The following is a 24,746-nucleotide window of genomic DNA, read 5'->3' on the forward strand; positions in this document are numbered from 1 at the left end:
CAATCATCAGATAGTAGAGCAGGGGTATGCAAACTTTTGAGCACAGTGTGCCAAAAAATATTTTCAAAGAAACTGAGTGACGATTTTATAACAAAAAAAGTCACGCTCTCAATCACAAAAAGGATTTTTATAAAGTAAATGCTGTAAACTACTTAAGTGGTAGTGAGACAGGAACATCCTGCGCTCACGCCTCAGATCAGCCCCAATTCATGCAACTCCACATTTCAGATCACGGTCCCTCCTGCAAATATGTCCCACCACTGTAACCCCCTACACATCTGCCCCACCACTGTAACCCCCTAAACATCTGCCCCACCACTATAACCCCCTACACATCTGCCCCACCACTGTAACCCCCTACACATCTGCCCCACCACTGTAACCCCCTACACATCTGCCCCACCACTGTAACCCCCTACACATCTGCCCCACCACTGTAACCCCCTACACATCTGCCCCACCACTGTAACCCCCTACACATCTGCCCCACCACTGTTGCCCTTTTCTCATCTGCCCCACCATTTTACCTCCCTGCACATCTGCTCCACTGCCGTACCCCCATGCTCTTCTGTCTCACCACTGAACCATCTTCTCATCTGTCCTAACACTGAACTTATCTGCTTATCTGCCCCACCACTGTAACCACCTACTCATCTGCCCCACCACTGTACCTTCTGCACACCTGTCCCACCTCTGATCCCCCTGCTCATCTGTCCCACCAATGTACCTCCTTTTTCCTCTGCCCCGCCACTGTATCCCCCTGTACATCTGCCCCACCTTTTTGTACCCCCTGCTCTTCTGCCCAACCACTGTAACCCCCTGCTTATCTGTCCCACCAATGCACCTCTTTTCACATCTGCCCCACCGTTTTACCCCCCTGCTCTTCTGTCCCACCGCTGAAGCCCCTTCTCATCTGGACCAACACTAAACCCTCACCCTGCTCTTCTGTCCTACCGCTGAACCCCCTTCTCATCCCTCCCACTACTGTACCTCCTGCACATCTGCCCCACCACTGTACCCCCTTGCTCTTCTGTCCCACCACTTTAACCCCGTTGCTCATGTGCCCCACCACTGTACCTCCCTGCACATCTGCTCCACCTCCTTATTCCCACGCTCTTCTGTCTCACCTCTGTTCCCCCTGCTCATCTGTCCCACAATACACCTCCTTTCACATCTGCCCCAATGCTCTACCCCCCCCCCCCGCTCATCTGTCCCACCACTGTAACCCCCCCCCCCCGCTCATCTGTCCCATCACTATACCCCCCTGCTCTTCTGTTCCACTGCTAAAACCTCTGGTCATCTAATTTCTTCCACCGCTGTAGCCTCCTGCTCTTCTGTCCCACCACTGAGCGCCTACTGCTCATTTTCCCCACCGCCGTACCCTTTTCTCATCCATGATATGCAGAGTGGTGAAAGGAAGCAGACATGAGACACCTCTACCTGTCCTGATACACTCATCCTGCTGATCCACCTCTCGCATTCAGCCCACGTGCTTCTATGTGATATCACATACAAGCACCTGGATGCCACCCCCTCAGTGCAGCTGCAGTGTGGGGAACTCTGAAATTGGAATGCATTTGTGTCTCACTGACGCTTCCCTGCGCTGCTCTGCTGATGGGGAGGGAGGGATTTGAGTGCTGGCAAAAGAGGCTTTGAGTGCCGCTTGGGGAACCAGTGCCGGGGGTTGCCTACCCCCGTGGTAGAGGTTATAATGAACATCCTTTAAAAAATTTGTTCCATCAAGCCCCCATTGACACTTGAGTATTTTACATCTTGTTTCCTTAAAGCGGGAGTTCACCCATTTGTGTTTTTTTCCCTCTTTTCCCCATAGCTGGATGCTCGTTTTGTCTAGGGGAATCGGCTATTTGTTTTAAAATATGAGCAGTACTTACCCGTTTTCGAGATGCATCCTCTCCGTCGCTTCCGGGTATGGTCTTCGGGAGCGGGCGTTCCTTCTTGATTGACAGTCTTCCGAGAGGCTTCCGACGGTCGCATCCATCGCGTCACTAGTAGCCGAAAGAAGCCGAACGTCGGTGCGGCTCTATACTGCGCCTGCGCACCGACGTTCGGCTTCTTTCGGAAAATCGTGACGCGATGGATGCGACCGTCGGAAGCCTCTCGGAAGACTGTCAATCAAAATAGGAACGCCCAGTCCCGCAGCCCATACCCGGAAGCGACGGAGAAGATGCATCTCGTAAACGGTAAGTACGGATCATATTTTAAAACAACTAGCCGATTCCCCTAGACAAAACGAGCATCCAGCTATGGGGAAAAGGTGTTCTCCATGGGTGAACCTCCGCTTTAAAGTTTTACTAAACCCAGGACCCTGCATTCACTATATCTGGTCTCCCGCAGAACAAGGAAATGCAATCGTTTTAGTAAATATAAACTGCTTTAATACATTTTCTCATCCGCAGTATATAGCAGTCTTGTGACTTCTATCAGTGTCCAGCCGAGCACTAGTTAAAGCTTATAGGAGGGGTTTTCATTCTTCACTGACTGTCCTATGAGGCTGCATGACTCATGACTTCTAGCTGTACAGTGCTGGTTGGCCCTGTGCCGATCATGTGCACCCTCCCCCCCCCAACAAAAACAAAAAAAGACTCTTGTCAATACACACCAAACTGAGCATGTGAAGATTGCCCCCAAGTTTCTGTAGTGTGAAGAGATAGATTGGGGATTGTGGAAGAAGGGGAGGATCAGAGAGGATAGGGTCAAACAGCCTTTTTTTTACCCCTTCGGTTCCACAGTGAGTATAACACGCATGCTTTACTGCAAATACAGATTTTACTGTTGTGGGTTTAGTAACACTTTAAGCCTGACTGTGCTCAACATGTAGAATCCCATTCTTTTGAATTGCCCCTGTTTACACTTGTACTCTCTGTTTCCCTACGTTGTACACTCAAAAAGTGCATGAGCCTTTTTGGACCATATTCACGTGTATGCACTTGCAAATGTGTGACATACATGTTTTGCACATTTGTGTGAACTGCTCTCTTCCCTTTGTCCACCCCAGGAAGCAAACGTCTAACACTTGATACAACGCTTGAAAAATGGCAGAAAAAGCTTTAAAATCACCAGGAATGCAAAGTTATATACAGTAGCATGGTTGAATAAAGACACCAGACAAAAAGAGAGCATCACCCTTGGGTGGGACTTTAAAGGCCAAACAAAGTTTAGAAGTAAAACATGTTTTTTTTTATAGAAATGGGTACATATAATGGCACTTGATGATGGTACACACAGCAAGGACCCAAGGTGCATGTAAAAACAACAAATATACAAAACAATGACAATAAAACGGCACGTGTACCACAAGAGGTGGCAGATAGACAGAAAACTCTCCTAATCGATATGTATATGCCCAGCGCGTTTTGGCACCTGGCCACTAGGGGAAACGCCACTCTCTACCTTTTGAACTCTTGACCTAGAGAGCCAGTGGGTCTACTAAGACTCCAACAGGGATTCAGGTTTTTTGGATTTGGGCAGGACGCGACCTGGTTATTACATCGGAAGGCCCTGGGCCCATCTATTCCCCATCCCTCTGGGCTTAAGGAACGCTCAGACACAACCCTATCTCCAGGAAGGGTCTATATCCAGAAAATTACGTGGTTTGTGTAAAAAGAACCACGATTGTACTACTCTTCATCCGTGGCCCCTGATGACGGTCTACAACCAGAAACGCGTTGGGCATATACATATCATCAATTAGAGTTTTCTGTCTATCTGCCACCTCTTGTGGCGCACGTGCTGTTTTATTGTCATTGTTTTGTATTTGTATATTTGTTGTTTTTACATGCACCTTGGGTGCTTTCTGCGTGTACCATCATCAAGTGCCATTATGTGTAGCCATTTCTATTAAAAATATTTTTTTTTACTTCTAAACTTTGTTTGGCCTTTAAAGTCCCACCAAGGGGGTGATACTCTCTTTTTGTCTATTGATTGAGGGATGTGGCCAATACAAGTGTTTTTGACATAAGTCAGTGAGTACCTCCTCTTTCTTCGAATAAAGACACCAGTTCATCCTGTGTGGGTGTGTTTATGCATTGATGTCTTTACAACTTTCCATGTATATTGTGTTCTCTAGGATGGTCTTAAAAATACAAGTTTAGAAATGCATTCGGACGAATGCACATGTCTAGTTAAACCCCCCCCCCCCCCCTATAAACAGATCTCCTCCTTTCCTTCCATTTGAAGCTGCAGCAAGTGAGAGCAAAAGATAAACTCAGCAGCAGGCAGTCAGAAAATTTGTAGAAGTTCACATATATAATTATCATGATCGGTAAATGATGGTGATCACATTACTGACAACCACTCAACGTGGTTACCAACCTTTAATGATAGCACAGTGCAGCCTATTCTTGGAGACTGGAGTGATGAGCTGCATTTACAATCTTGCCAATGCCATTTCTGATTACATCACAAGGATATGGTCTGTTTCTGGTTTCATCTCTCTTAACCACTTAAGCCCCGGACCATTTTGTTGCTAAATGCCTAGGCCAGGTTTTGCGATTCGGCACTGCGTCGCTTTAACAGACAATTGTGCGGTTGTGCGACGTGGCTCCCAAACAAAATTGGCGTCCTTTTTCCCCCACAAATAGAGCTTTCTTTTGGTGGTATTTGATCACATCTGCGGTTTTTATTTTTTGCGCTATAAACAATAATAGAGCGACAATTTTGAAAAAAATGCAATATTTTTTACTTTTTGCTATAATAAATATCCCCCAAAAACATATAAAAAAAATGTTTTCCTCAGTTTAGGCCGATACGTATTCTTCTACCTATTTTTGGTAAAAAAAATCGCAATAAGTGTTTATCAATTGGTTTGCGCAAAATTTATAGCGTTTACAAAATAGGGGATAGTTTTATTGCATTTTGATTAATTATTTTTCTTTTACTACTAATGGCGGCGATCAGCGATTTTTTTTTTTCGTGACTGCGACATTATGGCGGACACTTCGAACAATTTTGACACATTTTTGGGACCATTGTCATTTTCACAGCAAAACATGCATTTATATTGCATTGTTTATTGTGAAAATGACAGTTGCAGTTTGGGAGTTAACCACAAGGGGCGCTGAAGGGGTTATGTTTCACCTAGTGTGTGTTTACAACTGTAGGGGGGTGTGGCTGTAGGTGTGACGTCATCGATTGTGTCTCCCTATAAAGAGGATGACACGATCGATGCAGCCGCCACAGTGAAGCACGGGGAAGCCGTGTTTACACGTGGCTCTCCCCGTTCGTCAGTTCCGGAGACCGATCGCGGGACCCCAGCGGCGATCGGGTCTCGCGGTCCCGTTCCCGGAGCTTCGGACTGGGCCGCGGGCGCGCGCCCGCGACCCACGGCTGGGTAGATGTAAACGACGTGCCAGTACGTCGATCTGCCCAGCCGTGCCATTCTGCTGACGTATATCGTCGTGCGGCGGTCGTTAAGTGGTTAAAGCCACACACGACCGGTTTTTATGACGTAAAAAACAACGAGAATAATTAGAGCATGTTCTAAATTTTTAATGGCCGTTTTTCATGTCAAGAAAAATGCTTTGGAGCCTACACACGGTCGTTTTTAATCACCAATTTTAAAAAATTGCATTTTTCACAACATGAAAAACGGTCGTGTGTACGCGGCATTACTGTTTGCTTCTGTCTTCACATTTCTCTTCCTTTCATCGGACTCCCTTTCAGTATGTGATTTGTGTTCACACTATTTCCATAGCATCTAGATTCCTTTGTTTGCTTGTCTCTCCCTAGTCAGTAGAGTTGGGCGAACAGTTCGAGCCGAGTAAAAGTTCAGCGAGATCATTGGCTGATCGCCCGTGTGGCAGACACCCAAATTTGCAGGGCGTTCAGCCCGCTGAATTCCCCACAATGCACTGCGCGCCGCACAGTGCATTCTAAGCCCTGATTGGCTGAAGCAATGAAGGTTTTGTCCAATCAGGGCACAGAGCACTGTCAGAGCCATGATTGAAGAAAGTCATGATGACTTGGCCCAATCATGGCTCATTGCTCATAGACCCTCCCCACACTATAAAAGGTTCCTTCCCAGAGGAGCCATTTATAGTGGCCCAGATTCAGGTAGAATTTGCCCCTTTTTTCGGAGGCACAGGGCAGCGTTTTTGCCCTGCGCCCCCGCAAATTATCTGCGCTGCGCGCGATTCACGGAGCAGTAGCTCCGTAAATTGCATGTGCGCTCTTTAAAATTGCCCTGCGTAAGGGCGCCTAATGTAAATGATCCCGTAGGGGGCGGGAATCATTTAAATTAGGCGCGCTCCCGCGCCGAGCGTAGAGCGCATGCTCCGTCGGGAAACTTTCCCGACGTGCATTGCGGCAAATGACGTCGCAAGGACGTCATTTGCTTCCAAGTGAACGTGAATGGCGTCCAGCGCCATTCACGAATCACTTACGCAAACGACGTGAAATTCAAATTTCACGACGCGGGAACGGCGGCTATACTTTAGCATTGGCTGCCCCTACTATTAGAAGGGGCAGCCTTACGCTAAAGACGCCGTACGGAAACTCCGTAACTTGCGTACGCAGGGCCCGCGCAACATTGTGAATCGATGTTAGTATGCAATTTGCATACTATACACTGAGCACAATGGGAACGCCCCCTAGCGGTCATCGCAAGAATGCAGCCTAAAATCTGCGTGGCATAAGAGCCTTATGCCACGCAGATTTTAGGCTGCAGTCGGCGTTACGATGTTCCTGAATCGGGAGCATTCGTAACGCCGGAGCAAGTCAGCAATTGCGCTGCGTAACTATGGTTACGCAGGCGCAATTGCTCTCTGAATCCGGGCCAGTGTGTTTTTCATAGGTCATGTGACTTAAAAGCCGCATTAAAAAGTTAACAGAAGGGCAATGAACCAGTGTGAAGCCATCCGTAGCATTTAATGGGATATATTTTTCTTGATCTTTGGGAACATAACCCATTTGTCAAGACTAAAGGAGCTGTGTCCGTCCATGGACTTCAGAGAAAAGGATTTTACGGCGAGTACAAAAATCCTATTCTCTGCAGCGTGAGTTCTAAAGATTCTGCTGCCTTAGAGTATCACATTTCTTCTGTTTTAAATACACTTTAAATAAGACTAAATCTATTTCTTCGGGTATATGGATATAAGTGTGCACATAAAAAATAAATAAAAATATTATCCACACAAAGCCTATTTCCTCATCCAAACCAAAATGTTAAATCCGCCACACAGATCTCAGATTCTGTCCCAGCCAAAGTACACACGGTGTGGTTTGCTGTACGCGGCTCCAGTGGTTTCTAAATTACAGTGCCAGACATTGTTTTAGGAAAGAGTTGAGGTTTTTCTAAATTACCCCTTTGTACCAGATGGTGCTTACTGATTTACATACCCTTAGGACAGATTCACGCTATTGCATTGTGGTAATGTGCAGTAAAATGCGTGTTTTACTGCGTGTTAACATGTGGCTTTCTGTGCGCTGCTTTGAAGTTCCACTCATTTCGAGTGGCACCCAAAAGTACCTACAAAACGGTCCACAAAACTCCTGCATTTTAACATGCAACATACAAATGAGAGCCATCTGCGCATTGTGGTGCACAGGGCCGTTTGAAGTAAAATGGACATGGAGGCCCCCCCACACGCACGCAAAGCGCAGAACCACTAGTGCCCCAGAATAGCATGAAATATAAATATGGGGGCAGATTCACAAAGATCTACCCCGGCAAGATCTGAGATACGCTACGCCGTCGTAACTTACTTTTTTTGGTTTGAATCCTGGAAGAATTTGCGCCGTAAGTTACGGCGGCGTAGTGTATCTCTCGCGGCGCTACCGCGCCTAATTCAAATCGGCGACTAGGGGGGCGTGTTTCATTTAAATGAAGCGCGTCTCCGCGCCAAATGAACTGCGCATGCGCCGTCCCTAAATTTCCCGCCGTGCATTGCGCTAAATGACGTCGCAAGGATGTCCTTGTTTTGACGTGGACGTAAATTACGTCCAGCCCGATTCTTTTTTTTTTTTTAATGATACACGGGAACGACGGCCATACTTAACATTGAGTACGCCACCAAACAGCAGCTTTAACTATACGCCGGAAAAAGCCGACTAGAGACGGCGTAAAAGAATGCGACGGCCGCTCGTACGTTCGTGGATCGTCGGAAATAGCTAATTTTCATACTCAACGCGGATTACGACGGGAACGCCACCCAGCGGACGCCGAAGAATTGCATCTTAGATCCGAAGACGTACGCCTGTCGGATCTAACCCAGATGCCGTCGTATCTTGTTTTGAGGATTCAAAACAAAGATACAACGCGGGAAATTTGAAAGTACGCCGGCGTATCAGTAGATACGCAGGCGTACTCGCTTTGTGGATCTGCCCCTTGGTGTAGATCAACCAATGAGGTTTATTTATAAAAACATTTTACAAATCAGTGTAAGATATAGCCAATAAATGTGATCACAAAATGGTAAAATATGAATAAAAGCAATGTGGGGGGAAGCATAAAGATGTCATCATATTATATATATATATATATATATATATATATATATATATATACACAGGGAGTGCAGAATTATTGGGCAAATTAGTATTTTGACCACATCATCCTCTTTATGCATGTTGTCTTACTCCAAGCTGTATAGGCTCGAAAGCCTACTACCAATTAAGCATATTAGGTGATGTGCATCTCTGTAATGAGAAGGGGTGTGGTCTAATCACATCAACACCCTATATCAGGTGTGCATAATTATTAGTCAACTTCCTTTCCTTTGGCAAAATGGGTCAAAAGAAGGACTTGACAGGCTCAGAAAAGTAAAAAATAGTGAGATATCTTGCAGAGGGATGCAGCACTCTTAAAATTGCAAAGCTTCTGAAGCGTGATCATCGAACAATCAAGCGTTTCATTCAAAATAGTCAACAGGGTCGCAAGAAGCGTGTGGAAAAACCAAGGCGCAAAATAACTGCCCATGAACTGAGAAAAGTCAAGCGTGCAGCTGCCAAGATGCCACTTGCCACCAGTTTGGCCATATTTCAGAGCTGCAACATCACTGGAGTGCCCAAAAGCACAAGGTGTGCAATACTCAGAGACATGGCCAAGGTAAGAAAGGCTGAAAGACGACCACCACTGAACAAGACACACAAGCTGAAACGTCAAGACTGGGCCAAGAAATATCTCAAGACTGATTTTTCTAAGGTTTTATGGACTGATGAAATGAGAGTGAGTCTTGATGGGCCAGATGGATGGGCCCGTGGCTGGATTGGTAAAGGGCAGAGAGCTCCAGTCCGACTCAGACGCCAGCAAGGTGGAGGTGGAGTACTGGTTTGGGCTGGTATCATCAAAGATGAGCTTGTGGGGCCTTTTCGGGTTGAGGATGGAGTCAAGCTCAACTCCCAGTCCTACTGCCAGATTATGGAAGAGACCTTCTTCAAGCAGTGGTACAGGAAGAAGTCCCCATCCTTCAAGAAAAACATGATTTTCATGCAGGACAATGCTCCATCACACGCGTCCAAGTACTCCACAGCGTGGCTGGCAAGAAAGGGTATAAAAGAAGAAAAACTAATGACATGGCCTCCTTGTTCACCTGATCTGAAACCCATTGAGAACCTGTGGTCCATCATCAAATGTGAGATTTACAAGGAGGGAAAACAGTACACCTCTCTGAACAGTGTCTGGGAGGCTGCGGTTGCTGCTGCACGCAATGTTGATGGTGAACAGATCAAAACACGGACAGAATCCATGGATGGCAGGCTTTTGAGTGTCCTTGCAAAGAAAGGTGGCTATATTGGTCACTGATTTGTTTTTGTTTTGTTTTTGAATGTCAGAAATGTATATTTGTGAATGTTGAGATGTTATATTGGTTTCACTGGTAAAAATAAATAATTGAAATGGGTATATATTTTTTTTGTTAAGTTGCCTAATACTTATGCACAGTAATAGTCACCTGCACACACAGATATCCCCCTAAAATAGCTAAAACTAAAAACAAACTAAAAACTACTTCCAAAAATATTCAGCTTTGATATTAATGAGTTTTTTAGGTTCATTGAGAACATGGTTGTTGTTCAATAATAAAATTAATCCTCAAAAATACAACTTGCCTAATAATTCTGCACTCCTATATATATATATATAATCACATTCATTTATTATGAGTTGGTGATACATTATCACTGTGGTCATTCTTTTTACTCCCCCCCCCCCCCCCCCATGTTTTTCCATTCTCACCTCCCCTTTTTACCTGTAGGCTGTAGCGTGGCCGAGCTCCTCTTCCTCCTGTTAGTCAGGTGTCCTGCTGTATTTTTGGAGACTCGGTGCCGCGCATGCGCAGTACAAGGGGGGTCCTTATATGCCAGGCGGAACTTATTCGGCAGAACACCGGCCGTCGTATATTAGCTGTCTAGTTCCGCCGGCCGCTAGGGGCGTGAACGCTGATTTACGCCTAGAATGCGTAAACCAGCGAGATACGCCTATTGCCCGTCGCAGTAAAGATACGCAGTTTACGTAAGGCGTTTTCAGGCGTAAAGTTAGTCGAACAAATAGCTGGCCTAGCCAATGTTAAGTATGGCCGTTGTTCCCGCGTCGAATTTTGAAATTTTTACGTCGTTTGCGTAAGTCGTCCGTGAATGGGGCTGGACGTAATTTAAGTTCATGTCGAAAACCAATACGTCCTTGCCGGCGTATGAGTCATTAACATAAAACACGCCCCCCTGTTCCTCATTTGAATTAGGCGCGCTTACGCCGGCCCATTTACGCTACGCCGCCGTAACTTAGGAGGTAAGTGCTTTGTGAATACAGCACTTGCCTCTCTGACTTACGGCGGCGTAGCGTATATGCGATACGCTACGCCGAACCAAAGTTAAGCCAGTCTTTCTGAATCTGGCTATTTATTTTTATTTTATTGTTCAGTTCCTATAGGAAGCTTTTCTTTTTTTTCATCCAGGCCCTTATGATGATTGTCCCTCAAAACACATTGGCTACCCTTTATCCTCCTAGTGTCCAAATGATATTGGTAATGAAGGTTTATAGACTTGTATGACCTGTTGGCACTCTTTTTTTGTCCATGGGGTTTCTCAGCGGAGGCCTTTCATGGTAGATCTAGCGAGATTGTCATCAAGCTCAGCTAATGCTCTCTGATTGATGGAGAAAAGATCCAAGCGTTTCACATTTAGCATCTCTTAGGTTTTTATTGCTGTGCTTTTCACATGCAAAAGATTTCCATTCACTTTCTGACACCTGCAGCCAACACAGGATGAAAGGTGACATCTATCCCAAGTTGTGAAAGCAATAATAAAAAAAAGCCTTGCCCTTCTTGCCAACTGCATTCCCATAGACACGATTTCATCTGTTGGCATTCCATGAAGCAAAGGGAAATGTCTTCAATGGGCAGACACCACATATTCCATGGCTTATCTTTTCCTTACTGTATCCAAAATAAAATGGGTTTTTGATGGTGTGACTTTTTAACCACTTAAGACCCGGACCTTTAGGCAGCTAAAGGACCCGGGCCAGTTTTTGCGATTCGGCACTGCGTCACTTTAACTGACAATTGCACGGTCGTGCGACGTGGCTCCCAAACAAAATTGCCGTCCCGCTATAAACAAAAATAGAGCGACAATTTCGAAAAAAATTCAATATTTTTTACTTTTTGCTATAATAAATATCCCCCAAAAATATATAAAAAAAACATATTTTTTCCTCAGTTTAGGCCGATACGTATTCTTCTACCTATTTTTGGTAAAAAAAAATCGCAATAAGCGTTTATCGGTTGGTTTGCGCAAAATTTATAGCGTTTACAAAATAGGGGATAGTTTTATTGCATTTTTATAAAAAAATATATTTTTTACTACTAATGGCGGCGATCAGCGATTTTTTTTTTTTTTTTTTTTCGTGACTGCGACATTATGGCGGACACTTCGGGCAATTTTGACAAATTTTTGGGACCATTGTCATCTTTGCTGGAGAAACACAGTGAATAATGCTAGTGGCTGTAGCTGCTGGCAATATTCGCATGCTAGTTGTACCCAAGTCGATTGACTCTGGTACAATAAGCCTGTGCCCACACATGGATCAAATCTCAGTCGGTCCCAGCTTTACCACCTAAGATTTAAACCATCTATGGCTGGCTACGTCGGCAGAATGGCACGGCTGGGCACAAGCACGTACAAGTACATCCTCTAAGTGCCCAGCTGTGGGTCGCGGGCGTGCGCCCGCGACCCGGTCTGAAGCTCCGTGGCCGCGGGACCCATGGACCCAATCGCCGCTGGAGTCCCGTGATCAGTCCCCGGAGCTGAAGAACGGGGAGAGCTGTGTGTAAACACAGCTTCCCCGTTCTTCACTGTGGCTCCGCCATCGATCGTGTGTTCCCTAATATAGGGAACCACAATCAATGACGTCACACTTACAGCCACACCCCGTACAGTTAGAAACACTGATGAGGTCACACTTAACCCCTTCAGCGCCCCCTTGTGGTTAACTCCCAAACTGCAATTGTCATTTTCACAGTAAACAATGCATTTTAAATGCATTTTTTGCTGTGAAAATGACAATGGTCCAAAAAATGTGTCAAAATTGTCCGAAGTGTCCGCCATAATATCGCAGTCACGAAAAAAATCGCTGATCGTCGCCATTAGTAGTAAAAAAATAAAAAAATAAATAAAAATGCAATAAAACTATGCCCTATTTTGTAAACGCTATACATTTTGCGATTAAACGCTTATTGCGATTTTTTTTTTATTTTGCCAGCCAGTGGCACCGACTATTAGAATAAAATAGCTGCAGTAGGAGATTTGTCCATCTGTGCTGTATGGCATGGATGGGGGAATCTGTTCGGTCCTGTTCACATGATTTCGGATCACTGGTAGAACTGTGGCCCCAAATTGCTGGATGTAAACAGGGCCTTAGATTTTCTTTGTTTAGTGGGCAGGTTGAGCTAAAAAAAAAAAAAATCTGTATGACCAGCTTTAGTTACTAAATACATTTTGCTTTCAGTGGGCACAGATGATACTTGCTATTTAGATCCAGTGGCGGCTGGTGCTCAACATATTTGGGGGGTGCAAACAAACTGAAAGATTCAGAAAAGAAAACATCAATTGCAGCCTCACTGTGCCCATTAAACGCTGCCACTGTGCCCATCAAGTGTTGCCGCTGTGCCCCCTGCCCTCTCGTCTGCCTGGCACTTACCGTATTTATCGGGGTATACCGCGCGTCGGAGTATAACGCGCACCCCAAACCTAGAAAGGTAGTTTAAGGAAAGAAATAAAAACTTACATTTTTGCCCTGCGTCCATCGCGGCCTTGTCTGGCGTCCGTCTGCAGCCTTACGCGGGGTCCATCCTGCTTTGTGGGTGTCCATCTGCGGCTTCCTTGCGCGGGGTCCGTCCAGCCTTGTAGGTGTCCGTCTGCGGCTTTGGAGGTGTCAGTCTGCGGCTTTGGAGGTGTCAGTCTGCGGCTTTGGAGGTGTCTGTCTGCGGCTTCCTCGCGGGGTTCGTCCAGCGTTGTGAGTGTCCGTTTTTGGATTTGGCGCCTTTGCCGAGCTGAGAGGAGCCGGATTTTCTGTGTGTTCGGCTCCTCTCGCGTGGCTGCGGGCGTGGCCGAGCCTAGTCGAGTGCGCAGTACGCTCGGCTCCTCTCGGCTTGTTTCGGCTTCTCTCGCGTGGCTGCGGGCGTAGCCGAGTGTGCACTACACTCGGCTCGGTCTATTTCGGCGGTGCCCGGGAACAGCAGTATCACCGTATATCGTGCACCCATGATTTTACCCTGATTTTAAAGGGGAAAAAAGTGCGCAGTATACGCCGATTAAATACGGTACCTTGGCTCGGGTGGGCAGTGGGTGACAGCGGCGAGCGGTGTCCGGTGTCCTCCATTTCTTCCCTGACCCCGATGTCTTCTCCTGCTCACTCCTCCTCTCGTCCTCTGCTATGATTTGACTCCTGATAGGTGTCCAATCACAGCGCCTGTCGTTTCAGCCAATCAGGTGACAGGTAACACAGACCCGGTGCACGTGATTGGCTGAGAGGGGGTTCAATGTTAGGAAAGCAGCGGAGTGAGAAGCAACGCACAGCGTTGCGCCTGCTTCTCACATTTTTGGGCACATATGGCTCTAATCAGGTGCTTCCAAAAAACACCCCCCGCCACTGTAATTCAGGTGTCCGAAAAGGGGCCGGACACCTGAATAGGCGGGGACAGCAGCGACCATAGTTTCATGCATTGAATGAATCTATCTATCTATGGTAATTATCTATCTATATTAATTAGAGCAAGGTGACCAGATTTTTAAAATGAAATCCGGGGACATATTTTTATTCTTTACTAGTAATGGCAACAATCAGCGACTCTCTGCCCATCCCTGCCCGCCTCACAGCCTCTCGAATCTTACTCTTCGGGCCCCGGCTACTACTGGATGGGGAGCTGGGGAAGATCACTCCGCCAGGGAAGGCAAGGAGATAGGCAGGTGACTGGCCAGGATTTGAGCCAAGGCAGAAGAACATGCGAGCGGAGCAGAATGGGCATGCGCCCGAAACTGAAGAAATATTGCCTCTGCTCCGACCAGCACATGATCATCAGAAAGGGGCACAGATAATGGGAAAAATACAACCCCCCTATGCTAGTAGGCATGGCGAAGCGGGGGGGGGGTGTGTAATTCTAATTTTTTTATTTTAATTCTGCACTGATTGTCTTTGAAATTGCCCCTGCCCCCTATTAAATCCAATCTGGGGACAAAACCAGGGACAGACTTGGTCTGGGGACAGTGTCCTCAATCAGGGGACTCGCCCCTGAAACTGGGGATGTCTGGTCACCCTAAATTAGATTGGTGCCAGGAAAAGGGGGAGCGGCGCTCCTGCACCCTTAATGGACGCACCGCCGCTGTTCAGATCTCAAAGGATCCCTCTTTTAAATTGTATAGCAGTTTTTCCTGAGCTTTCTTCAGAGTGCAGGAGATTTACATATACCAGTCGTGTAATCTTCAGTTAGCATTTTAAACTGTTATATTCTACAAATTCTTCTAAGCAGCTGATGATTGCACTTTATTCATTAGTTCCCCCATGTGCTTGGAATGAATAAGGATGTTGTCTCAATCCACCTCTTGAGCCAAACCAAATCACAGCTTGTTATGGACTTTATGTTCTCGAGGGATGGCATGGACTGTTTTCTGAGGTTTTCAGCTTGGCTGATGTGTTTTGCAAAGTACATGAAATCATAGAGGTATATAATTTACTAAATACACTATCCAAACACTCCACCTCCAGGAAGCTGTGCTAAAGAGGATGTAGGTTAAAGCTATAAACCTCAAATCTTTCTTCACCCTAGCGTGTATACAGCTGCATTCACCGCTGAATATGTACACAGTATTTTTGTGTAGGTAAGTGACAAATTTGAAAAGAGAGTGAAATCTAAATTTCCCACATTTTCCACTTTGTTTAACCACTTCAGCCCCGGACCATTTTGCTGGTCAATGACCGGGCCACATTTTGCGATTCGGCACTGCGTCGCTTTAACTGACATTTGCGCGGTCGTGCAACGTGGCTCCTAAACAAACTTGGCATCCTTTTTTCCCCACAAATAGATCTTTCTTTTGGTGGTATTTGATCACCTCTGCGGTGATCTGCGGTTTTATTTTTTGCGCTATAAACAAAAATAGAGTGATAATTTTGAAAAAAAAAAAAGAATATTTTTTACTTTTTGCTATAATAAATATCCCCCAAAAATATAAAAAAAATTCCTGAGTTTAGGCCGATGCATATTCTTCTACATATTTTTTTGTAAAAAAAAAATCTCAATAAGCGTTTGATTGGTTTGCACAAAAGTTATAGCGTCTACAAAGTAGGGGATAGTTTTTTGGCATATTTATTAATATATTTTTATTTTTTCTAGTAATGGCGGCGATCTGCGATTTTTACCACGACTTTATGACGGACACTTTGGACACATTTTTGGGACCATTGGCATTTTTTTAACGATCAGTGCTATAAAAATGCATTGATTACTGTAAAAATGTCACAGAGGAGGACTTATGCCGCGTACAGACGGTCGTTTTTTGTGAAGAAAAAAAACGACATTTTTGAAACTTCATTTTAAAAAACGACGTTGCCTACACACCATCGTTTTTTCAAAATGCTCTAGCAAAGCGCGGTTACGTTCAGCACGTACGGCGGCACACTGTTCCATTCAAGCTCGCGTCATAACTTGCTTCTGAGCATGCGCGTGTTTAAAAACATTGTTTTAGCCCACACACGGTCATTTTTTATGACACAAAAAACAACGTTTTGAAAAACGACATAAAAAATTGAAGCATGCTCGAATTTTTTTTTTGTCGTTTTTCAGAAGACATAAAACAACGTTTTCCCCACACACAGTCATTTTAAATGACGTTTTTAAAAACTTCGTTTTTTTTCATCACAAAAAAACGACTGTCTGTACACGGCATTGAGCTAGAATTATTGCTCTCGCTCTACCAATCGCGGCGATACCTCACATGTGTGGTTTAAATACTGTTAACATATGTGGGCGCTACTCATGAATGCGTTTGCTTCTGCGCTTATGCTTTTGCTTATTTTCGGGTAGGGCTTATATTGCAGCCCTTCTGGAAAATAGCGCTAGGTCTTATTTTTGGGGAAGCATGGAATCTTCTAAACTATTGTGCACGGCGCTGCGCTAATTATAGCCAGGGAGACATTGTCCTGATGCACGGCTGCAGAGATCGGGAAATGTCTCCCTGGCTGTGATTAGCGCAGCGCCGTGCAGACTTCCTGGCGAGCTCTGCACGTGTACCATGCGAACACGCTGGAGCTCATCCTTAAACAGGAGGACGCTGCCTAGTTTTTGGCAAGTCTGAATTGCAGTACATGTGCAGCTCAGGGAGAGGATCATGAAGATTGAAGATGGCTTATGGTTAGTAAGGCATAGTCTAGTAAATTAGCCAAAAGCAGAAGAGCATTACTTGATGTGTTTTTTCACATACAGTAAAACCTTGGATTGCGAGCATAATTCGATCCGGAAGCATGCTTGTAATCCAAAGCACTTGTATATTAAAGCAGATTTTCCCATAAGAAATAATGAAAAAAACTTGAATGATTCGTTCCACAACCATTTATTCATAGGTGTTTCAGTTTATAGTCCATATAAAAAGATTATTTGATAGGTTGTGTAACCATAAAATGTCCATCCACAAATGGAAGCCTCTACAAGGGGATTTAGAAGCAAAATCCAGCAGGAGCTCCAGAGTATAAAAGAGAAAGAGGCGCCTCTAAGTGTAGCAATATGGTTACATTTAACCACTTGCTTACTGGGCACATATACCCCCCTCCTGCCCAGGTGAAATTTCAGCTTTCGGCACTGCATCGCTTTAACTAACAATTGCGCGGTCGTGCGACGTGGCTCCCAAACAAAATTGACGTCCTTTTTTCCCCACAAGTAGAGCTTTCTTTTGGTGGTATTTGATCGCCTGTGCGGTTTTTATTTTTTGCGCTATAAACAAAAAAGTGAGACAATTTTGAAAAAAATACAATATTTTTTACTTCTTGCTATAATAAATATCCCAATTTAAAAAAAAAAAAAAAAAAAAAATTTTTCTCAGTTTAGGCCGATACATATTCTTCTACATATTTTTGGTAAAAAAAAAAAAAATCGCAATAAGCGACTGGTTTGCGCAAAAGTTAAAGCGCTTACAAAATAGGGGACAGAATTATTTTTTTTTAATTATTTTTTTTTACTAGAAATGGCGGCGATCTGCGATTTTTAATGGGACTGCGACGTTATGGCGGACACATCGGACACATTTTTGGCGCCATTCACATTTATACTGCGATCAGTGCTATAAATATGCACTAATTACAGTATAAATGTGACTGGCATTGAAGGGGTTAACACTAGGGGGTGAGGAAGGGGTTAAATGTATCCCTGCTTAGTGTTCTAACTGTAGGTGGAGGGGGGGGTGACTGGGGGGGTGACCGATCTGTGTCTCTATGTACAAGAGACACAGATCGGTCTCCTCTCCAGAGACAGCACCGCTGTCTCTGTGTAAAACGGCAATGAGAGATGATCTCATATGTTTACATATGAGATCCTCTCTCATTGGCCGCACAGATCGCCTCGCGAACGGCCACTCTGATTGGCCGTTCGCGGCGATCTGTAATTGGCTGTGTCCGAGGGACACGGCCAACACAGATTTTCCCCGCAGCGCGCTCTGGAGCGCACGCGGGGACCGCCCTAAGGGGCGGACGTCAATTGACGGCACTTTGGAGATTGGGATCCGCACTGTAGCCGTCAATTGACGGCAGGCGGATCCCAAGTGGTTAATGAAGGTACAACATTTAGCAACTCACATGGTTGATGATTAAAAGAGACACATCTAAGTATGCAGGCACCTGGGGTAAAGCGGTCCACATATACTGTCCTCCACACCGCCGGCTCTCACTGCTGTCAGTCTGAAATTGTGATTAGGAAGACTACCCTGCAGTAGAGCGATCTGAAAGTGAGGCTTAAACCATTCATGGAAGGGATGACATTAATGGCGGTGAGAAGGATGGTATATGTGGACAGCTTTACCCCGGATGCCTGCATACTTAGATGTGTTTTAATCATCAATCATGTGAGTTTCTAAATGTTGTACCTTCATTAAATGTAACCATATTGCTACACTTAGAGGCGCCTCTCTTCTATTTTATACTCAGTTGTGACATGACACTATTCTTATATCAAGACATCACTTGTATATCAAGTCAAAATGTATTCTAAAATGTAGCTTGTCTTGAAAAACGCTCTCAAACCAAGTTACTCTCAAACCAAGGTTTTCCTGTATTTCATTTTTATGTGGGACTTGCACTTTTGGTGGGTTTTCATTCAAGTATATGTCCACACTAGAAGGTGTCATTTGCATAGCTATTTGTCCAGTGAAAATGCAGGGACATTTGACCTGTGGGAAGTGGACAAAATCAAACCTGGGCTATTTCTTCTACTGGCCAGCTGTTATTTTAATAAAAATAAATAAAACAAATGTTTAATCTAAAAAGCTATATTCTCTGACTTTTTAAACTCTTTCATGTACCATATCACAGGTTTCTCAGACAACTGATGGTCTGGATGCTGATCTATGGAAAGATGGTTTATTCAAGTCCAAGGTGACAAGATATCTGTGTTTCACCCGAGTCTTCTCCAGAGAGAATGTGAGTCTTCCACTTATACTGAAAATCAACACAATAATATATATCAGTCATATGCTAACCTGTCTGCCTTTTCTCATAGAGCCATTTAGGGAATGTCCTGGTGGATATGAAACTGATAGATATCAAGGACACATTGCCTGTTGGCTTCATCCCCATCCAGGAAACAGTGGACACACGTAAGTTTCTTGAATTGCACTAATTGAAGCTTCATAGTATACGTATAGTGCCATTTCCACCATTGACACACTAGTTTTATAATATGTATGCAATTACGTATGTTCTTATTTTATCTCATAGGAATTTCTCCTAAAAATATTTCATTCACAAACTTATGCTTTATGTACCCATTTGATGTTTGTTTGCCTCAAGCCAGCAGAGAAATGTGGTGGCTGCCTTTGCTGAGCTGAAAGTTTGTCAAATAAACAAAATGTGCTGTTTTTGACTAAAATATTTTCCTAAAAATTATAAGATAACTGATGCAACTATAAAAGCTACAATTTCTGGGGAAATTGTGTGAAGTGTTCTTGCCTCCACCAGTAGTCTACAACTGGAGTGGGCGGAGTAACTGGGTGGAGTGGCTTGAGTAACTATGGAAAGGTTGGACTGGGCAGAGTAACTTTATGGAGTGGCTACAGTGCAGTTTCAATGAATGTCAATGAATGGCATGGGTTGCAAACAAATGGTCATATTGTGAAAACTATCAGGACTATGGCTTAGCCGTGGACATGTGTAGTGGCAGCAGGGATAGCTGAACGTTTTGATGTGTGTAGGTGGGCTTAAAAATGAGGGAGTGGTGGCAGTTTAGAAGTCATGTCTCGATTTTTCAGCTTTTGTCAGCTCCCACTCTAGTTTTGAACATTTCGCCATTCATTCCTATGGGACCAATTTCGCCGCTAAAACGATGATATTTCGTGGACCATTCGGCGAAATGTTCCACAAAGTAATAGCACACCAATCGGGAACAATCCGCACGTTTTGGTATATTACTGTCTATGTAGTGTAAAAGCTGTGGGAGGAGTTAGGGTGGGAAATGTGGCTATAATAAGAATAATATATATGTGAGATAACAGTAAGTGGTCGTGCTATGCAAAATAACTTAATAAACAATGTGCAATAAGCAAAATCAATGGTGAATGTCCAAATGGCAAAGTGTCACTTAATAAGTGAAAAGCCTCGTACACACGCTCAGTTTTCTCGACAAAGAACCAGCAAGAAAACTGCTGGCAGAGCTTTCTTGCCGAGTATACCGTGCGTGTGTACGAGGCTTTCAGGTTTCTCGTCAAGAAAACTGCCCAGAATCTCGACGAAAAAAATATATTAACCAAACTGTCCGCTTCCCCCAAGACCTCCTGCTCTCTAGCTCCATTGTCTCCTCATCCCATGCTTGCCCCTGGGACTTCTCCAGGGCCTCTCCCATCCTCTGGTACTCTCTACTTTAATCTGTCCACCAATCTCCTACTCGGTCTTCTCTCCTTCTCGGGAATCCCTGAAAGCTCAACTGTTCAGCCTATCCCACATGCCCCTCCCTATTAGATTGTAAGCTCCCATAGGCAGGACCCTTCCAATGATCTTGTATTGTATTGTAACTGTACTGTCTCCCTTCTAAAGCGGTGTTGTATTAGTGCAGTCCTCCTTCACTTACCTCATCCTTCCATTTTTGCTTTTAAATGTCCTTATTTCTTCTGGGAAATCCTCACTTCCTGTTCTTCTGTCTGTAACTCCACACAGTAATGCAAGGCTTTCTCCCTGGTGTGGAGAAAGCATCTAGAGGGGGGAGGGGGTGAGCAGGAGTGTCAGAACGCTATCTACTTTGCAGATTGAGAGAGAAGCTGTGTGTTAGTGGGCGTCCTGACACTCCTGCTCACCCCCTCCCCCCTCAAGAGGCTTTCTCCACACCAGGGAGAAAGTGTTGCATTAATGTGTGGAGTTACAGACAGAACAGGAAGTGGGGATTTCTCAGAAGAAATAAGGACATTTAAAAGTAAAATGGAAGGATCAGGTAAGTGAAGGAGGACTGCACTAAGGTAAAGGAAGCTATTTAGGGGGGGGGGGGGGGGGAATGACATTTATAACCCCTTTAAGTAGTTTTAAGGTATGCCTTTATACCCTGTGCATCATTATGTTTCACAATGTATCAACATATGTCATGGGTCATTCTTGGGCCAGAAAAATTAAAAAACATTGGGCAGACCAGAAACTGTCATATATTGCATGATATAGGCTCTACACTATTTGTAAATTCCAAAGGGGCCTTGTGTATAGGGGGATAGGAAAATATTGTACAGCAAAATGTGACTGCTATACTCCAGTCCTCAGGGAAAAAATAATTATACATAAAAGGATGAATAAATGGTTCAATAATGTATACTTCTTGTCTTTGGTGAATGGAGCCACATGTCAGGCCCCATACACACGAGAGAATTTATCCACGGATACGGTCCAGCGGACCGTTTCCACGGATAAATCCTCTCAAAGATTTCCGCAGATTTCAATGCGATGGAGTGTACACACCATCGCATTGAAATCCGCGCGGAAATCCTCTGGCGATGACGTGTCGCGCCGTCGCCGCGATTATGACGCGGCGACGGGCGCGACACTGTCATATAAGGAATTCCACGCATGCGTCAAATCATTACGATGCGTGCGGGGAATCCCTTTGGACGGATGGATCCGGTGAGTCTGTACAGACGAGCGGATCCATCCATTGGGATGGATTCCAGCAGATGGATTTGTTGTGCATGTCAGCAAATATCCGATCTGCTGGAATCCATCCCAGAGGAGATTTCTCCGCGGAAACAGATCCGCTGGCGTGTACACACCATAGGATCTATCCGCAGAAACCCATTTGCTGGGATTTATCTGCGGATGGATTCTATCGTGTGTATGGGGCCTAAGGCTGGTAAGCGCTGCAACATTCTTCGCTGGACCACCCGACACCAACCTGGCACTTTGATGGACATCCCTGCCTGGACCAGCTGCAGACAACAGGTTCTGCTCTTCAATGAGACAACAGAGGTCCTGTTGGCATGAATAAGCTGCCAGACCTGATAATTTAAACATCTGTTCAATGCCTCTATACCATCCCCCTATTACATTAGGATTACCATAATTTTCCAGCACTACTCAGATTTCTTTAATAAATCCTGCCTCCAGCACCCATCTCTACCTGAAAAGATACTCTATCCTATCCCCAAGGCCACGCTTTTCATATGTATGTATGTTATGACACATGTGTAATGAGTAGGTGTGTCTGCAATGATTTATGGTGAAACAATGTATTTTATAGGCCCTAAACGTTCTCTGTGTAACTGAAATAACTAATTTCTCTACAGAGGAAGTCGCCTTTAGAAAAAAACGTTTGTGCATAAAATTTATTCCACGAGATTCCACAGAAGCTGCCATCTGTGATATTCGTATTTTAAGCCGCTCTAAACAAGCTCCACCGCAGTACACGTTTATTGGGTAAGTTACATGTCCATTCTATCTATTATGATGGCCACACTTGTGATCAGCTTTATCAACAATTGTGTAGTGCGAGGGCCTGCCAAAACAATCGATTCACAAAGTCCCATGTTGGTAAATGTGAACGATGTACAACCAGTGTGGCAAACGTGGATGTTTTTAGTTGGTATGCTCATTCTCTAGTACAATAGATTATCCTGAACTGTAGCTGATCCTTCTGATTAGGAAAAATTTAACTGCGTGTAAATTGAAGTTGTATTTTTATGTTAAAATCTACTTTAACGCAGGTAAAGCAATGGGGCTGCATACACACTGCAAGGCTTGACTGCTCATGTCTAGGGGGAAATGGTAAAGCACTTCTGGCTGGCTCCTCCATGCTGCTAGACTGGCCCCTGCAGCCTCTATGGTCCAGTGGTCCTGGGTCCTCTGCAGGGCTTTTTTCCAGGGGGAACTTGGTTCCACCACCTCTGGCTCAGACCCTTGGGGGGGTGCTCACCACAATCACTTGTAAACACAGAAGTCCAGTTTCTGTGTTTACAAGTGACAGCTCTGCACTCTGTGTGTAACCCCCCATGAACTCTGCACTCTGTGTGTAATGCAATCCTGGTATTTAATGTCCCTTTAAGATAGGGTGACCAGACATCCCCAGTTTCAGGGGACAGTCTCCTGATTGAGGACACTGTCCCCAGACCAAGTCTGTCCCTGGTTTTGTCCCCAGATTGGATTTAATAGGGGCAGGGGCAATTTCAAAGACAATCAATGCAGAATTAAAATAAAAAAAATAGAATTAAACACCCCTGCTCCGCCGTGCCTACTAGCATAAGGGGGGTTGTATTTTCCCATTATCTGTGCCCCTTTCTGATGATCATGTGCTGGTCGGAGCGGAGGGCATATTTCTTCAGTTTCGGGCGCATGCCCATTCAGCTTTGCTCGCATGTTCTTCTGCTTTGGCTCAAATCCTAGCCAACCACCTGCCTATCTCCTTGCCTTCCCTGGCGGAGTGATCTTCCTCCGCTCCCCATCCAGTAGTAGCCGGGGCCCGAAGAATAAGACTTGAGAGGCTGTGAGGTGGGCGGGGATGAGCAGAGAGTCGCTGATTGTTGCCATTACTAGTAAAGAAAAAATATGTCCCCAGATTTCATTTTAAAAATCTTGTCACCTCACTTTAAGACCCTCCTATTGTTCGTGAAATTTGACTGACCACACCCACTATTTGATGTGATTTGAAGGGTGCAGGTGGGGGGGAAGTGGTTTTTGGGGGTCGTGGTTGAGTTCCAGCACCTTTTGGTTTGAGAAAAAAAGCCCTGGTCCTCTGACATCAAAACCTTTGCAGGGCCCATAGCCCCACACTGGATGAGAGAATATCTTATTGGGCTTTAACCTTATAAAAATGTCAGTATAGAACATTTTCTGTACATATATGCGTATTTAATGTACATAGTTTGGGAATGTTCTTATCGGCCTGTTCTCTTCAGACAACTTTTTTTGTTTGTTTGGTCCAATAGGACCTCTGATCACTCTAATGCTGGGTACAGACGATCGGACATACCGACAACAAAGCCGTGGATAAATTTCTGACGGATGATGGCTCAAACTTGTCTTGCATACACACGGTCACACAAATGTTGTTGGAAATTCCGAACGTCATGAACGCGGTGACGTACAAGACTACGACGGCACTAGAAAAGAGAAGTTCAATACCAGTCGTGTTAGTAGAAGTTTGAGAGATGATTCGCACTTTTCAGCCTTGTGCTTTTCAGTCCGTTACAGCGTGACGAATGTGCTATCTCCATTACGAACGCTAGTTTTACCAGACCGAGCGCTTCCGTCTCGTACTTGATTCAGAGAATGCGTGGAATTTTGTGCGTCAAAATTGTCCATACACAATCAGAATTTCCGAGAACGGATTTTGTTGTCGGAAAATTTGAGAACCAGCTCTCCTATTTTTGTTGTCGGAATTTCCGACAGAAAATGTCTAATGGGGACTACACACGGTCGGAATTTTCCAACAAGCTCCCATCGAAAATTTGTTGTCTGAAATTCCGAGCGTGTGTACGCGGCATTATGATGCTTACATGTAGTCCTGTCCCACCCATACTTTATCTATTTAATACTGAAAACACAGTTTTCTCCTAGGAATAAAAGCCTTTTGTGGCAC

General features: G+C 44.8%; 1 protein-coding gene across 7 annotated transcripts in view; it reads left to right on the forward strand.

The window, feature by feature from the left end:
• Nucleotides 1-24,746, forward strand: part of MVB12B (multivesicular body subunit 12B) — a 219,519-nt gene that overhangs the window by 69,018 nt on the left and 125,755 nt on the right. For all 7 annotated transcript variants that reach the window (XM_040323017.1, XM_040323022.1, XM_040323018.1 and 4 more), the window contains 3 exons: nucleotides 19,019-19,126; nucleotides 19,206-19,302; nucleotides 22,459-22,588. In XM_040323017.1, coding sequence (XP_040178951.1) covers nucleotides 19,019-19,126; nucleotides 19,206-19,302; nucleotides 22,459-22,588 — 335 coding nt within the window. The remainder of the gene's footprint in view (nucleotides 1-19,018; nucleotides 19,127-19,205; nucleotides 19,303-22,458; nucleotides 22,589-24,746) is intronic.

The sequence above is a fragment of the Rana temporaria genome, chromosome 9 (assembly GCF_905171775.1).
Source record: "Rana temporaria chromosome 9, aRanTem1.1, whole genome shotgun sequence".
Lineage (NCBI taxonomy): Eukaryota > Metazoa > Chordata > Amphibia > Anura > Ranidae > Rana > Rana temporaria.